Genomic DNA, 16,179 nt, shown 5'->3' on the forward strand with positions numbered 1-16,179 from the left:
CAGGGTTTTGCTTTTGTTTTTTGGAGGGAATAGGGAAGCCTTTTTTTTCTTCCGTATGATTCTTTAAAACCATTTAAAGATTATGAAGGCCAGTCCCAATGTTTTCCTTACTTTATCCTGCATAGTTGTGCACCTATGAGGGAGTGCCCGTCTCCTCAGTGTGAGACAGAAAGAAACTCCTAACACTTTTTTCAAATTGATGTCTTCAGACTGCAAGTCAGATATTTATCTCACTGATAGGACAGATTTATGCTCTTATAAGCATGTGAGAGTTTACCTGCTGTATTTTACATTTTGCCATTTTTGAATAGTTAGCAAAGGACTGGGGAGACTGCCCCCGAATTATATGTTTAATGCTGTCGCAGTCTATGTACTTATGTACGTTAAAAATTGTGGGCCATTTAAATGCTTTTCATTTGCATTTTATCTTTAAGACACAGACACTTTTATAACATAGATTCATTCTCAAATTACCCAATTATAGTTTCTGGATATGGTTTATAAATTTTCCTTTGCCTGACATCAGTTCAGGAAAGAACTTGCGATATCTGTAGGACTACAGATGAAGAACACATTGACAAGATAATCTTTCAAAAGATATCTGAATATAAATAGATAAAGAAGCTCCGTGATAAGAGTTCAAAGTGCAGCTTACAAGGAGTCAGGAGACCTGGAATCCAGCTGTTGTAACTTTATTTATCTCACAGGCATCTGAAATATCAGGAAATTGGACTAGAGGAATGGCCTCTAAACTGTGATTTAGGGAATAGGTAGGCTTCTGGGATGGTTGGAAGGAAATACAGTTGCATGCAGGGGTCTAGTTCTTGGACTCCTTTGCTGCTTCACCTGTGGAACAGCTCTACTTTGTTGAGCATTTTGCATTAGAATTTAATTTATAGTAAAGATTTTTCTTATGGCTGGGCATTGTGGCTCACGCCTGTGATCCCAGCACTTTGAGAGGCTGAGGCAGGAGGACTGCTTGAAGCCAGGGATTCAAGATCAGCCTGGGCAACATAGGGAGACTGCATTTCTATTTAATTTTTTTTTTAAAAAAGACTATTTTAAAACTATTTTAAAACTAAAAATAGATTAAATACTTGTACCTAAAGACTAACAAAAATAAAATGTTTGAAAAGCCATGAGGCTGAATGATTGCTTAAATTCTTTTTAAATGTAGAATTCAAGAAATATAGCATAATAGCCAGGTTTGGTTACATGTGTTTGTAATCCCAGCTGCATGAGAGGCTGAGGCAGGAGAATCACTTGAGTCCAGGAGTTCGAGTCTGCAGTGAGCTATGATTGTGTCTCTGCACTCTAGCCTGGGTAACAGAGTAAGATGCTGTCTCTTAAAAAAGAAAAGATAATTTTAATGATATTTTATTTGAGAGTCATAGAAAATTTTATTTGGAATGGAATAAAATGCTAGTTTTTTTTAGTGTTATAGGTAGATGGTTGGGTCAGTGGTACTTTTTAAAAATTTATACATTGACAACTTGCAAGAAAAATTGCTTAATTTACTCATATTAGGGAGAGTGCATATAGACATGTGGCTTGTGTTGGTCCTGTTCATATGTGATGTGATATGTAAAGCAATATTGATCTGCCCTGGGCTTTAGAATAGACAGGATTTGGAGAAGTTAGGATTGGGATGTTGGGGGCTCTTCAGGCAAGGGAGTGTGAGCAGAGGCTTAACAGGGAGCAGTGAGTAGATCTGAATGATTGTGCTGGAACTTCGCTTTGTGGAAGAAGAACAGAAAGGCATGTGGCGCCAGATTCTGGGCAGTCGAGGGAATAGGTGGGGTCATTGGGACTTTTGTCTCTAGGTCAAAGGATGTTAATTTATGTGGGATTTCATAGACTCAGCACTTCAGGGACTAGAAAATAGATTTAGATCTTGGTAATGTCACATTTTGGTGTTTCATTAAAACAACTTTGTAATGTTATTTAAGCATTTTAGGTCATGTGTCCTTGCTGTATATGTGTTCTTTTGTTGTTGTTTTTTTAATCAATAGATGTAAGTTGGTGTATTAGTCTGTTTTCACACTGCTATAAAGAACTACCTGAGACTGGGTAATTTATAAACAAAAGAGGTTTAATTGACTCACAGTTCTGCATGGCTGGGGAGGCCTCAGGAAACTTACAATCATGACGTAAGGTGAAGGGGAAGCAAGGCATGTTTTACACACTGGCAAGAGAGAGAGAACTTGAGAAGAGGGAACTGCCAAACACTTTAAAACCATCAAATCTTGTAAGAACTCACTATGATGGGAACAGCATGGGGGAAACCACCCCCACGATCCAGTCACTTCCCACCAGGTCCCTCCCTGACACGTGGGGATTACAAGTCAAGATGAGATTTGGGTGGGGACACAGAGCCAAATCATAATAGTTGGGCTCCCTAAAACAGGATATGAGATGGGGAATTTGTGTGGGTGATTTTTTGTGGGGAGTTCACTGAAGGAAAAACTTGCAGTGAAGGAAGCAAGATAGAGAAGGGGAAAGAACCGTGTGGCGCACAAGTATAACTGAGGTTTGGCCCAATTCATTGCAGGTACTGAGGCGGGGAGCAGAGGGAGAGCAGCTAATATGTCTGGGCCTTGAGTCGTGATGGCTGGCCTCGTAAAGCCTCCATCAGTTAGTCATGAGCTGCAGAAGATGGGGTGGAGTGGAGGGTGGGAACTTGCTGGGAAAGGCAGACTTATTTGCCCCCCTTCACAGAAGTGGGGTGGCTGTGAGTCTTTAGCATCAGACAGAGAGTGGGTGCTCCTGCCCTGTTAAGATTTAACTAGGCATCCTAATGACTGGTTTATTATTTAGGTGACATAGTAAGTATCAATTATGTATCTACTGTAATTTAATTTTCTTTTAAGAAAGCTGTATAGTTACATAAATCATATAGCAAATTTGTGACATAAACTGTATAGGAAGTACAACAAAATTTATTATAGAATTGTAATCCTTTTTCTTTATATTATTTACTTTTACATGTATATAGTCATATATAAACTTAATTTCTATAATAATATTAGCTAACTTTTATTAAGTGCTTACCATGTGCCAGATACTATGCTATATTTTATGTGTTTTGTCTAATCTTCCCAGAAACCTAATTAAATATTATTAAATGTTATTTTATGCTTATAGATTGGAAAACTGAGGCTTAAAGAGGTATAAGGCTTGCACTACTATTGAGTGATATATAGAGCTGGGATATATATAGCCTGGGACCCAGGCAGTCAGACTGCCGAGCACACACTTAACCACTATGTGGGATGGCTTTCCTTAATAACTAGTCAGTGGTACTTTGCTCATACGTTGAATAGCTCTTTGTGTGTACATACTTTCTCACTAACTAGTTAGAGGTCTGGGAATGCAGGAACCAAGAGTTTTATCTCCTTTGGAACCTTCTTCCATTATTTCTCGCAAAGCACAAGTGTTTTGGACATAAATAATTGAATCAGAGAGCAAACCATCTAATTCCTCAAAATTAATTTAGGCTGAGTACACAAACACATACATACCAGTTATTTCTTTTAAGTTCTAGGGCACTATATTATCAGTAGCTAAGGTTAACAACCCTTCTTGTTGAGTTGTCCTAAGTGGTTTATTCCATAGTAGTTGCTCCCATACAATGTGGATAGTTGAACTGAGTGATCACCAGTTGCTTCAGACAGTTTTTTTTTAATGGTGTTGAGCTATTCACAGGACTGACTTAAAAACAAACCAACAGAAGTTTTAGCTAAGGAAACCTCCCAGAGTGCTTTTGTGCAAAATCTAATTTTGATTTTAGAGTTAATAAGCTTCGAAAATAGAAATAAATCAATTTTAACTCTTGTCTCTTTTATACATGTTCAGGTCTTGTAGGTTTGTTTAATCTGCTGCTCTTATGGCCAGGTTTCTTTTTACTTCATTATACTGGATTTGAGGACTTCGAGTTTCCCAATAAAGTAGTATTAATGTGCATTATCATTAATGGCCTTATTGGAACAGTACTCTCAGAGTTCCTGTGGTTGTGGTATGTACTGTTTATTCTCCAATTATTATCAGTTGATTAATTTTTGGATATTTTAAGCGTTTATATTTGTTGTTTGCTGGTGGCCCTTCCTGTGCACCCCATTCTGCAACACACATACAGCTGAATACTTTAACTCCACTAGAGCAGGGACTTTGTTTTTTAACTTCTGTGTGCCCATTCTAGAGTAGTACCTTGTCCACAGAAGGAGCTCAATAAATACTTGTTGAATGAAAGAATGAATATGGATGGTCTAAATCTGTAAAAATGTTTTAGAAAGTGGAGTATTATGCAAATGAAAGTAGTCATTATCTAATGGATATCCAAGCATATGAGGTATGTGTGCCAAGTATGAGTGCATGAGTTCTAGTTGAGAATCCAGGAGATGGTGCTTATTTAAGAGGCTTTGGAATATCTGTTTGCTTGTTCATAGGTGTTTTTGTTTTATTTATTTTCAGGACCTTTCATATGGGTGAGCCAGATATGTAAACCTTAAACTGTGATTGATTTGAGATGTTAACATACTTTGTTATGCTGTGTATCCAATATACTGATATGCGATAATAAACTTAAAAGAGTTTGAAGACAGTATCATGTATGGAGTTTGAGAGACCTTTCAAATAACAGAGCTTTATACTTAGTCCTATTTTTATTTAATAGAAATTTGAAATGAATAGAATGAATAAAACATAAGTGAATAAAATGAATTTTATTACATACCCATTGAAACTGTTAACTAGTTTTCCCTTGCAAAAGACTGCAACAGAAATAGACTTTTTTGTGGAGTCTTCCTTAATGCTCTGCCTATAGTGCTGTGTCTCCCTGCCCAGTTAAGAAATACCTATTTTCTTGGTATCCCCCATATCACTCTCTTTTGTGTAATACTTAAAGATTTACTTTGTATTGTAGTAATTTATGTTCTTATCTAAACTCCTTTGCTGATCTAAAATTCTTTAAAATCATAATCCATTTGCTCATTAATTTTTTCATCTTTAGTTATGTACATTTTAGATACTCGATTTTTTTAACCTTAACTATTAACAGATGACAAAAGGCTTTAGCCTTTAGCTAAATTGGATCCACCTTAACAGCTGGATTAAGTCAAACAGGCTTTATAATTCTACCTCCCAGGTTTTTTATTATAGTACTCTGCATGATAAACATCCAAGAACATATGCTGTATTTGACCCCGAATGCTCTTTTCACAGAGCAGCTAAGTAGTGGGAACCACAAGTACTTGTTTCCTTTACCTCATCAATAAGGACTCGTTGTTCAGCCTCTGTTCATTACTTCTAGTGACACTTTATTGAGAGATAGCCCCTTTTATTGCAGGACAGCATTATTAATTCTGACATATACTGAGCTAGATTTTACTTGCCTATAACTTCCATGGATTTGTAGTCCTAACGATATACATTATGGTTTTATCTTGGCTTATAATTCATTTTCTCCTTATATGCCCAAATTATCAGTCTTTATAAATGGCTCATCTGTCTCCATTGGGTGTAATATTTTCTTTCAATTCAACAAAATTGTATGCAGATAGATATTTCAAAATTTCATACCCACATTGATAATTCAAGGTGAAAATAAAGAGCTTACTTAGCTTTTGGTTAGGACAATTGTTAGAAAAATGGAAAACAACAAGAAAATATTTTTTAAGAATATTCAAGTCTTTCTTTTTTTATGCCAAGCCAAATCAAAAGAGTAACACATGATTTTAGTGTTCATGAAGGTGAGATATTTTTGCCTGGTGACAGAATCACATGTTTGCTTATCACTTCCTTAAAGTCTATGTGTGAAGTATTGTCCTGCAATGTTAATAATGCTGTTTTCTTTGTTATCTACAAATCATCACAAAACTGTAATAACTGTTCAACAGTTTTTTAAAAAAATTAATGAAATATAAGCTATACACCCAAAGTTGAATAATATCTGCAAACAGATCTTGAAAATAGCATAAAATATTTTGAGCTTTTTATACTTATATATTTGTATTTTTAATATTTGAAGAAAAACTTTGAGAATCATCTTAATAACTTTATTATATTTTATGTTTCAATCCATCCTAGTCTCTTATCTTTGCTCCTGATCTCACAGGCCTATATTATAGGATAGAAAGTCTTTGTTCAGTGTTTTTCTTTGGTCGTTTAATTTTTTAAATATAGAAATGTATATTTTCTTTTTTTTAGGGGCTGCTTTCTTACCTCATCATTGATAGGCACACTTGCACTAAGCCTTACAATACCTCTGTCCATAATAGCTGACATGTGTATGCAAAAGGTAAGGAAACTATTTATTATTCATAGATATTTTAGGTGTGTTATTAAAACAAACCTAATGAAAGTTGAGATGTGATTAAATTTTAAGGATACAAACATAAATAATACTTGATGCTTTCTCTCCCAAGGTGCTTTACTACATAGAAATATAGAAAGTACCGAAGAAATAGATAATTTCCATTTTTAGCTTTTCCATTTTTTCCCTAAATTTCTAAGTTAAGGGCATCATCTTCATAGGTAGTTCTCCAGTTTTTGAGCTGATTCTGTTCCAGATGTTCTTTGGTAAGTCACATTTTATCATACAAGCATTTTAGTTTCTGCGATAAACCCTGTCACAGGCTCCTTCACACTGTGCTGAATGAGCAGCACAGGAATCATGCTGTTTGCAGTAAAAGTTAGCCATCTCTCTCTGGACTCAGCAGAGTGGGTATCCCATCCCTTTTCTCTGAAGGCCTAGTATGGATGTGGGGATTCTCGTGATAAATATTGGCAATGCTAACACCACAGAAAAGAGAATCTGGGATGTTGCTGCCAGCAGCCTAGAAGGGAAGAGTTTATTCAGTGCTCCTGAATGTAGCAGGAAGAACAGAGGTATGCTGTTGCCCAGCACTGAAAGATGGAGCATAGCCATTTATCACACAGTTCAGTATATGTAGGCATTTAACTTTTAACTGCAACTACTAAGTCACAGAACTGTGTGTGTGTGTGTGTGTGTGTGTGTGTGTGTGTGTGTATGTGTGTTTTAGTCTAATATAATTTGAAGAGGGAAATACTTCAAGACCCAAAGGCTTATAATGTGTACAAGCAATAATCAAAATTTTAAACCTATTTTTCTCTAGGTCTTAGCCAGGCACAGTGGCTCACGCCTGTAATCCCAGCACTTGGGAGGCCGAGGCAGGCAGATCACTTGATGTTAGGAGTTCGAGACCAGCCTGGCCAGCATGGTGAAACCCCGTCTCTACTAACAATACAAAAATTAGCTGGGTGTGATGGCAGGCACCTGTAATCCCAGCTACTTGGGAGGCTGAGGCAGGAGAATCACTTGAACCCGGGAGGCGGAGGTTGCAGTGAGCCAAGATCATGCCACTGCGCTCCAGCCTGGGCAACAGAACAAGACTCCATCTCAAAAAAAAAAAAAAAAAAGATAAAAGCAAAATATGCTTAGTGCTGTATATCCTCTTTATTTATAAAATAATTCTTTACTGATATTTAACTTTGTTTTATGGTCAGTAAATTCTTATTTGTCATGGTTAAAGAACTGAGATTCTTTCCTTAATTGAGAATTAATTATCTTACATAACTTGCATTTTCAAAGAATGTGGATATTCTATATAACACTAACATTGCACATTATTACACATCATTCTTTTATAGATTTAAGTAATATCTAGGCCCTTCTTCATCTTCAGGTCATAATCCTGAATATGAACCAAACTGGTTGTGAAACTGGGAAGGTGCTACTTGTTAGAGGATTTTGGTAGACTACTGTGTAAATCATCTTTATTGTACTGATATTTTAAAAACAAAAGCTTTCGTAGATTGAAAAAAATTGCAGCTTAATGTTCAGGAATTTTTAAGAAAATAGTCACAGGGGACCTAATTGTATTAAATGATTAGTCATTTCATAATTATCATTACAAACAATAATGGTTATAATTTGTTTAATAAAGTATTTTAGGGTAAAGACAAAACGGGGAAATGTATGCACATGCAATTAATTATAAAAACATAACCAAACTTTAACTGATTGCCCAGTTCTGGATATGAAGACAATCAAGAAAAGATTTGGTGTTCTTGATTGTCTTCATATCTAGAACTGGGCAGTCAGTTAAAGGAGCAGGCTGTGTGTTGGTGTCAGGATTGAGGTTAGGGAGATTCCATCTGGAAAAAGCAACAGTGTGTGTCCAGAACTGTAACACAAACATGATAAGAGAAATCTACTTTTCTAGGGTTTTTAGGTTTAATTAGCTAACTGTATTTATATATAGCTTCTGAAATGTTAGCATTTATTAACATTGTGCTTGAAACAAATTGGTTATTTAAATCTATTTATAATCATTTTATATAATAGAAAGCATCCTTGATCATATTCTATTTGATATTCAGATATATTTAGGAATTAGAAAAAAAATTTTTGTTTACATAGGTAATTTTCTTTGTTGTAATAAATGACTTCATTTCTTTTGTCTTAGCTTGTTGGAAATCAAATTAGAAGTTTTTTATTATGAGACAACATATAAACAGCTACATTGTGGAAAGTGAACTTGCCTTCTAAAGTCTTCTAGGGCTTTATCTATCTTTATTAAGTTTGCTTTGATTCAGTTATGAAATAAGGTTTTTAGTTGAATATTCATGAAATAATTCTATCAACTATATCTACATTTTTAATCGCATTATTTATAACTTCTTAATACCTTTTCTGATCTTGGATAATTTAAATGCAGCATGGTTTTTCCTGATTATTAGTCATTCTGGCAAATATTCCAGGAATATGTTAAAATATATTGGTAATTTCATAACTAAATGAAGGCTTTTCAGTTTAATGACTATTCTTTCTGGGGTGTTCTTAGGCTGACTCAGTCATTGTATATGAATACCATAGAAATAGGGCATGCATGTTAAAAATTGTCAGTTATTATTCTTGTGTTATGCATTGTGAGTTCCCTCATAAAAGACATTATGCTCACAAAACTCGTTTACTCTGACTAATGGTGCTATGAAATGGAATAGTATATGTTTTCCACCAGAGGGAGTCTTACCTATGACTCCATGCCCTTTTTTTTTTTTTTAATTCTCAAAGAGGGCAAACACAGTTTTCCTTCCCTATTTTATAGATAGAAGTTACTATTTTCATCATTATTTTTAAAGCAAACCTCCTGTGTGTTACACTTAAGTCTCAGTGGTTGATCAGTGTAGGCTTCTTTGACAATCGTTTCTGATCTTTAGCTGAGTCTAGATGGTAAAAGTGAACCAGTGAAAGGGAAGAATGAGTTTTGTTTTGGATGGCATCTCATTATTTTTTATTTTCTTTTTATTTATATATTTGTTTTTCTTATTTTTTTCTTTTTGATTTTAATACCTCCACCCTACTTACAGATATTTTTTATTTTCTTGACAACCCTGATAAATGATGGATTGGAGGATCAGACTTGTTGACATCACTGATGAGGCTTGTCTTGTTGCTTGTCTTCTCTGGCTAACATTCCTTAGTAAAAATATTTCTATTTTTTTTCTTTATTTTATTTGGTCATTATTTCATTTTGAGCTTTTTTCATTTATTACTAGATAAGCGAGTTTTGAGTGTCAAATTTGCACTTAATTTGTTTTTGGTACTGTCATAAGGACTGTAGCATACACAGCATACTACAACTGTAACTTTTTATGAAAATATACATTTTTTGAAGATGACTTCAGAAACTGAGGGAGAGAGACCCACTTGAGACTAGGCAGCAAACTGTGAAGGAGAAATGAGCAACATGGTGTGCAGGAGCAAAGTTTCATACTGTATATCTCTACTCTAAGTGTACAATGCCTATAAATGGAAAGCATGCTTTCTTGGCTTTCCTTTAGCTTATTTTCCAAGCAAGAACTATTGTTGTTGGTAATTTAGGTACATGGAATAGTAAGTTGAAGTCTTGAATTCTTATTTAATAATAATACACTTAATACATTGTCAGTGTTTAATTTTGTCTTCCCATTGTTCTTATTCCTGCTAGTTTTCACAAATAGAAAACTTACACTGAAGGGGAAAATTGCCTTAATGATCATTGTGGGTGTGTTTTTTCCTCTATCTTTTATTTTTAGGTGCAGTTTTCTTGGTTATTTTTTGCAGGAGCTATCCCTGTATTTTTTTCATTTTTTATTGTAACTCTCCTATGCCATTATAATAATTGGGATCCTGTGATGTTGGGAATCAGAAGAATATTTGCTTTTATATGCAGAAAACATCGAATTCAGAGGTACGTTTAGTCCCAATACACATTTTTAAAAATAGTGTTTGCTAGATAACTGAGAATTGCATCATGCTGGCCTAGCTTTTAGAGATTTTGTGAGGAATTATTGAAAGATGATAACTTATATGTTACGGCAGATGAAAATAATTTGTTTAGATCTTTTGGGTAATAAGATTCTTTCTCTTTCTTTCTTCTTTCTTTCTTTCTTTCTTTCTTTCTTTTTCTTTCTCTCTCTTTTTCTTTCCTTTTCTTTCCCTCTTTCTTTCTTCTCTTTCTTCTTTTTTTCTCTTTCTTGACAGAGTCTTGCTCTGTAGCCCAGCCTGGAGTGCAATGGCATGATCTCAGCTCACTGCAACCTCTGCCTCCTGGGTTCAAGTGATTCTCCTGCCTCAGCCTCCTGAGTAGCTGGGATTACAGGCGTGCACCACCATGCCCAGCTAATTTTTGTATTTTTAATAGAGGCAGGTTTCACCGTGTTGGCCAGGCTGGCCTTGAATTCCCGACCACAAGTGATTTGCCTGCCTAGTATCTATATTTTTTTTTTTAAAAAAATATGATTCACAGGTAATACCAAAAGGTTTACTGTTTTGCCGTAACAAACTTAAATATAGAAAACTTTTATTGGTTTGAACATAATTCATGATAGAATAGTATTTCCTCAGTTTTTCTTTCCAATTTCTTTCTTTTTAAGAATGAAAGCTTTTTACATTTTGCTATAAAAAGAACTTGGTTCCAGTGACTCTGGAGCTCAAGACCAGCCTGGGCAACATATCAAGACCCTGTCTCTAAGAAAATTTAAAAAAAAAATTACCCAGACACAATGGCATATACCTGTAGTCCCAAGCTACTTGGGAGGCTGAGGTAGGAGGATCACTTGAGCTCAGGAATTCAAAGCTGCAGTGAACTATAATAGCACCACTACACTTTAGCCTGGGTGACAAAGTGATACCCTGTCTCTTATTTAAAAAACAAAAAGTGAGACCCTATCTCTTATTTAAAAAACAAAAACAAAAAACGCTAACTTCGGACAAGTTCTTGGGAAATTTTATCCTAGTGTTGGTTCTGCCACTGACTTGCATCCTGTCCACATAGCTTCAGCCAATGGAATAAATAAGGTTTGAGGTTCCTTTTCAGCTCTAAAGCTTTCCTTAATTATTGCTTTTTTTTTTTCTTAAGAGTTCCAGAAGACAGCGAACAGTGTGAGAGTCTCATCTCTATGCACAGTGTTTCTCAGGAGGATGGAGCTAGTTAGCTGTTTGTTGTCTGTAGCCCAGGTTTGTATGTGAGCTGGGTTTAGTATTGAATAAGGTTCTTATCTGTGTCATATTCAAAGGGTTGATTTTCTATAATTAGTTGTTTGAGAGGCAATACAGCCTTAGAGGCTAAAGGGGCTAAAGCCTGGACTCCAGTTCCGTCTTCTCCACATACTAGCTGTGTGGCCCTATGCAAGGTTCTTAATCTCTTGATGCTCCGGCTCTCTTATTTGTGAAATGGGATTACAGTAGAACCTCCCTTATGAGGGTGTTAAAATAGTAAATACTTGGTAAATATAAAGTATGTATAATAGTGCCTGACTCAAATGATCAGAAAGTTTTAACTCATTTTTATTCATGCTAAGGGTCATTTTATTTAATAATATGCTTTAGAAAAATATTTTTTCTCTGATGATAAAAGAAAAATGTAATATCCTGGGGTACAATATACTGGTTGGAAAATACTAGTCTTTATGTGTGTGTTTTACATAACTGGCACAGTGTTTATCCTCATTCTCTGACATTGCTTTGTCATTTAACAATGCTTCTGGAATATTTTTCCATTTTTTACATTTTAAGAAATAGTGTCTTTTATATGTCTTCGATGATAGAGTACATGACATTTAATATTTTGCTGAATGAAAGCTTGAATTAAATGTAACATACAGATTTTGCAGGTACAAAAGTGATTATTTAGAATGAAAGATCACAATAAACTACTAGAATTTTTCTAGTTTTTCTAAGACATTTGCAGGTACAAAAGTGATTATTTAGAATGAAAGATCACAATAAACTACTAGAATTTTTCTAGTTTTTCTAAGACATCTTTAGGCAATTTATATTGAAATGTTTCTTGATTGCTACTGAGTTTTTCCTCCCTATCTAGAACATTGTACAACTCCTGTCAGTTGTTAACACTTATATTAGGCTTGAAGATTAAGTTTCGTTATCCTCATGGTAAACTTGCTTCTAACCTACAGCTAATGGTCCTGGTTTTCTGTTTTTCTTTAGTGTGCTGTTTTTAAATCTAGTTTATACCTGCACATGGTTTGAGCTCTAGTTCTCCAAGACTTTTTGTACAAGGCAGTTACCCCTGCCCTTCCCTGCCCTGCTCATCCTGCTTTCATTTTCTTCCCACTCTGAGGAAATTAAACTCTTATCTGATTCTTTTGGTATTTTCCTTCTTGTCTCCCTAAGTATCACGCTTATGACTTGTGTTTCATGAGTTCTCGGTTTTAGGCATCTTCAGCTGACTTTCCCACTAAGATCAATGAGGACAGATTATTTTCAAGTTTACTCCTCCTTTGCTCCCACCTCATATGCCTCCTGTCTCCATATCAGTTCGGCCTCCTCATCATCCCTGTATAGTTATTGCATAATTTTGGATAGATCTGTAGTCAGTGTTTATATTGTTGTCACTAAAAAATTGTTACTTATAACTGAGCTATGTAGGATTCGTCCTGGTATTTCCCTTATCCAGAGATTCTCTGTTACTACCCTTTTTGGACAGTAAACCTTAAAGTCTTCTCCTGGGATAGAGAAAAGGCACTTGGCCAACTGTGAAAAGTAAGAGAGGGCATCTGAGTGTCTGTCTGCTTTTTCTATAGACATTATACCAGTCTTCTTGTTTTTAGTTGTTTCTTCACCCCTCCTTACAGAGATATCTGGTCCTGTTTTTCCATTGCTAACCAAGAGTTGGCTGTTATTTTCTCATCTCTCTACTTTTCTTTTTGTCCATGTGGTTTATTCCTTTTAAGAAAAAAATTCCAGGCTTGGCATAGTAACTCATGCCTGTAATCCTAGCATTTTGGGAGGCCAAGGAGGGAGGATCACTTGAGCTCAGGAGTTTGAGACTAGCCTGGGCAACATAGTGAGACCTTATTTCTGTTAAAAAATATATTTTTTTAACCCTTTGTTTCCTTTTTAGTGAGGTTTTGGAGAACAAGTGGAACTAAATATATGTTTATGTGCCATCTTTAAATTTAAAAAAACGTAAACACAATTACAGTAAGTCCTCACTTAACATCATCAGTAGGTTCTTATAAACTGTGACTTTACGCAAAATTACAGCAAAACTTTTTTTTTTGCATCAACATTATAACATAACAACACTGAACGAAAAAATGTTATTCGGGGACCTAAAGTCAGTTTCCTAGAACCTATGACATTAAATGAGGACTTTGTATTCTTGAAAGCTTTTTAATGCTGTAATTTATGCATTATTTTTCTTGGGTATGCTGTGCATTGTTCTCATACTCACACTTAAACCTACCCATATCCAGCAAGGTTTCAGTATTTTTAGAAGTGAGAGCTGTGTAAAGAAGAGAGTGAAGACTAGAGAGGATGGATTGCAATAGAGTAGAATAGACTGGGTAGGTGTCTTTGTCTTTGCAGGAGTAATGGTGGAATATACCAGGAGTACAACTAACTGCTAATACACAGTCTTTAGTGTTGATGTCAGCTTTTGACATTGCTATAGAAGTCACATTCATAAGTTCTTAGTACTCCAAATTTGAGTATCCAGTTATTAAGTATGTATACAGTGAAAATAGGTATTTCAATCTTAAGATAATTTGCTTTTTAAAATGTAAACTATAGAAAACTAAAACTGTGAAATTATAATCTAATCACATTTCTGTGGTTTCTGTTTTTAGCTTGATAATGGAACTATACAGCTAAGAGACAATCTCTGGCAAGTTTTTGTAGAAAAAATGTTTCAGTGCCTAGTCTGAAAAATAACAGTTTCAGTTCTTTGAAACTCTAAAATATATTTTTCTCATACCTGTTTTCTTCATTTTCATAATGAAGCACTTTGCTATGTAGCTGTGTACATATCACTACAGTTATAGGAAGTTTCAGTCTACAGTCCATCCAAAGGACCAACCTGCCTTACACATCTCAAGGAATTCAGCTGTTGAAATCATTTGAACTAATCAAGGAATAAATCCTAATGTTCTGGGACTTTATTTTCACATGTTAAATGCTGGAATATATTATGAAAATGTTTTCAAGAAATCACTTAAGTGTTCATAGACCAGTATTTCTGACAGGTAAAATGCTAAAATAAGCTACCTGTAATAAGTGTGGATTATATTTTTGGGTTTTGTAGAATATTGCAAATTAACTACACAAAAAATGTTTAATTTATACAACAAGCATGTTTGTGCAAATTTCATGGGACTTTAAAAAGAATAAGTATTTGAGAAAATATCTGGTTCACTTACACTACATTTACTGTATTATTCTTTTATAGCATTAGGTGCCTTGTATTTTAAATCTGTGACAAACCGTGGCAAATTTTTAAAGGGGAAGTATTATTATAAAATGAAGAAATATGTATTTCTAAAGGCTATATTGCTGTAAACTTAATTGATAAAGCTCTGTTTAATTTAGAGTTTTGAAGAAATAGTCTCCCTTCAATTAAGAAATTTTCATAACGGAATGATTTAAATTGAAGTGACAAAGAGTATTATTAAAATACAATGTTTATACGTGTATTTGTGTATTGTAGATGTATCAAGTGATTTCTAATTTTTTTCACATATGAATGTGCCAGATTACTCTAGAACTAGATGTCTCTTCTTTAAATAATTTTAGTTTTCCTGAATAAATTTGTAATGGTTAAAGTACCAAGTAAGTAAGGTGAGAAGGGATTCTGTTTTTAAAATCACATCAGAACTTTTCCTCTACTAAGATTATAAATTAAATGTAAAATACTCCTAATTGCAATTCTTAAACTTAGGCCTTACATGTACTTATTATGCAACTGCTCCTGGACTCTATTCACCATAGATATCAGTAAACGTATGTCCCAGGATTCACAGGCTTTTGATTAATCAATATTCTTTTCAAGTTTTCTGTGTGAAGAGTTTAGTTCTCTTCAAAATTTCTTAACTAATCTGATTTTTAAGAATTCTCTTTGCAGTGTTTAGCTTCCTATTCACATTCTTAAAATTGCTTTGGTGTTACCATGAGTCTAAAATGAAGTTTAGCCTTCCTTTTGTTTCATTCTGAGAACTTCTATATTATATTACCTTTAAAAATTGTTTATGATATTAAATTTAAAATACAAACAGCTCTCTCTCTTTTTTTTTTTTTTAAATCATCCAGCCCAAAGTGGCAAAAACAGCTCTTTTCTCATTTGGCACCACCAATAATGCAAGTTAAAAATAATGTTGAGTTTATTATACTTTTGACCTGTTTAGCTCAACAGGGTGAAGGCATGTAAAGAATGTGGACTTCTGAGGAATTTTCTTTTAAAAAGAACATAATGAAGTAACATTTTAATTACTCAAGGACTACTTTTGGTTGAAGTTTATAATCTAGATACCTCTACTTTTTGTTTTTGCTGTTCGACAGTTCACAAAGACCTTCAGCAATTTACAGGGTAAAATCGTTGAAGTAGTGGAGGTGAAACTGAAATTTAAAATTATTCTGTAAATACTATAGGGAAAGAGGCTGAGCTTAGAATCTTTTGGTTGTTCATGTGTTCTGTGCTCTTATCATCACACAGGTGATGTGTTGTTCCTCAGGATTCTGGAAGTACTAAGCCGTAGTTAACAGGCTGCATAGACCTTCAGCCAATCTTCTTTCATTATACTGCTGCTTTTCTGTTTCTTAAAAAACAAAAATCAATGAACAACTTCTTTAGAAGGAAGCACCACTGTTCAATTGGTTAA

The 16,179-nt window shown here is 34.6% G+C and overlaps 1 protein-coding gene across 4 annotated transcripts in view; it reads left to right on the forward strand.

Moving 5' to 3' along the window:
• The window catches only part of LOC115931421 (solute carrier family 35 member F5-like), a 67,506-nt gene that overhangs the window by 14,192 nt on the left and 37,135 nt on the right, over window positions 1-16,179 (forward strand). For 3 of the 4 annotated variants that reach the window (XM_055368691.2, XM_055368689.2, XM_063699335.1), the window contains 5 exons: window positions 3,856-4,015; window positions 6,205-6,295; window positions 10,099-10,253; window positions 11,424-11,521; window positions 14,155-15,575. In XM_055368691.2, coding sequence (XP_055224666.1) covers window positions 3,856-4,015; window positions 6,205-6,295; window positions 10,099-10,253; window positions 11,424-11,499 — 482 coding nt within the window. In that variant the 3' untranslated portion in view covers window positions 11,500-11,521; window positions 14,155-15,575. Of the gene's footprint in view, window positions 1-3,855; window positions 4,016-6,204; window positions 6,296-10,098; window positions 10,254-11,423; window positions 11,522-14,154; window positions 15,576-16,179 lie in introns of those variants that run through there. The other variant, XM_063699334.1, reaches the window with a different exon arrangement.

This window comes from Gorilla gorilla, chromosome 17 (assembly GCF_029281585.2).
Source record: "Gorilla gorilla gorilla isolate KB3781 chromosome 17, NHGRI_mGorGor1-v2.1_pri, whole genome shotgun sequence".
NCBI lineage: Eukaryota > Metazoa > Chordata > Mammalia > Primates > Hominidae > Gorilla > Gorilla gorilla.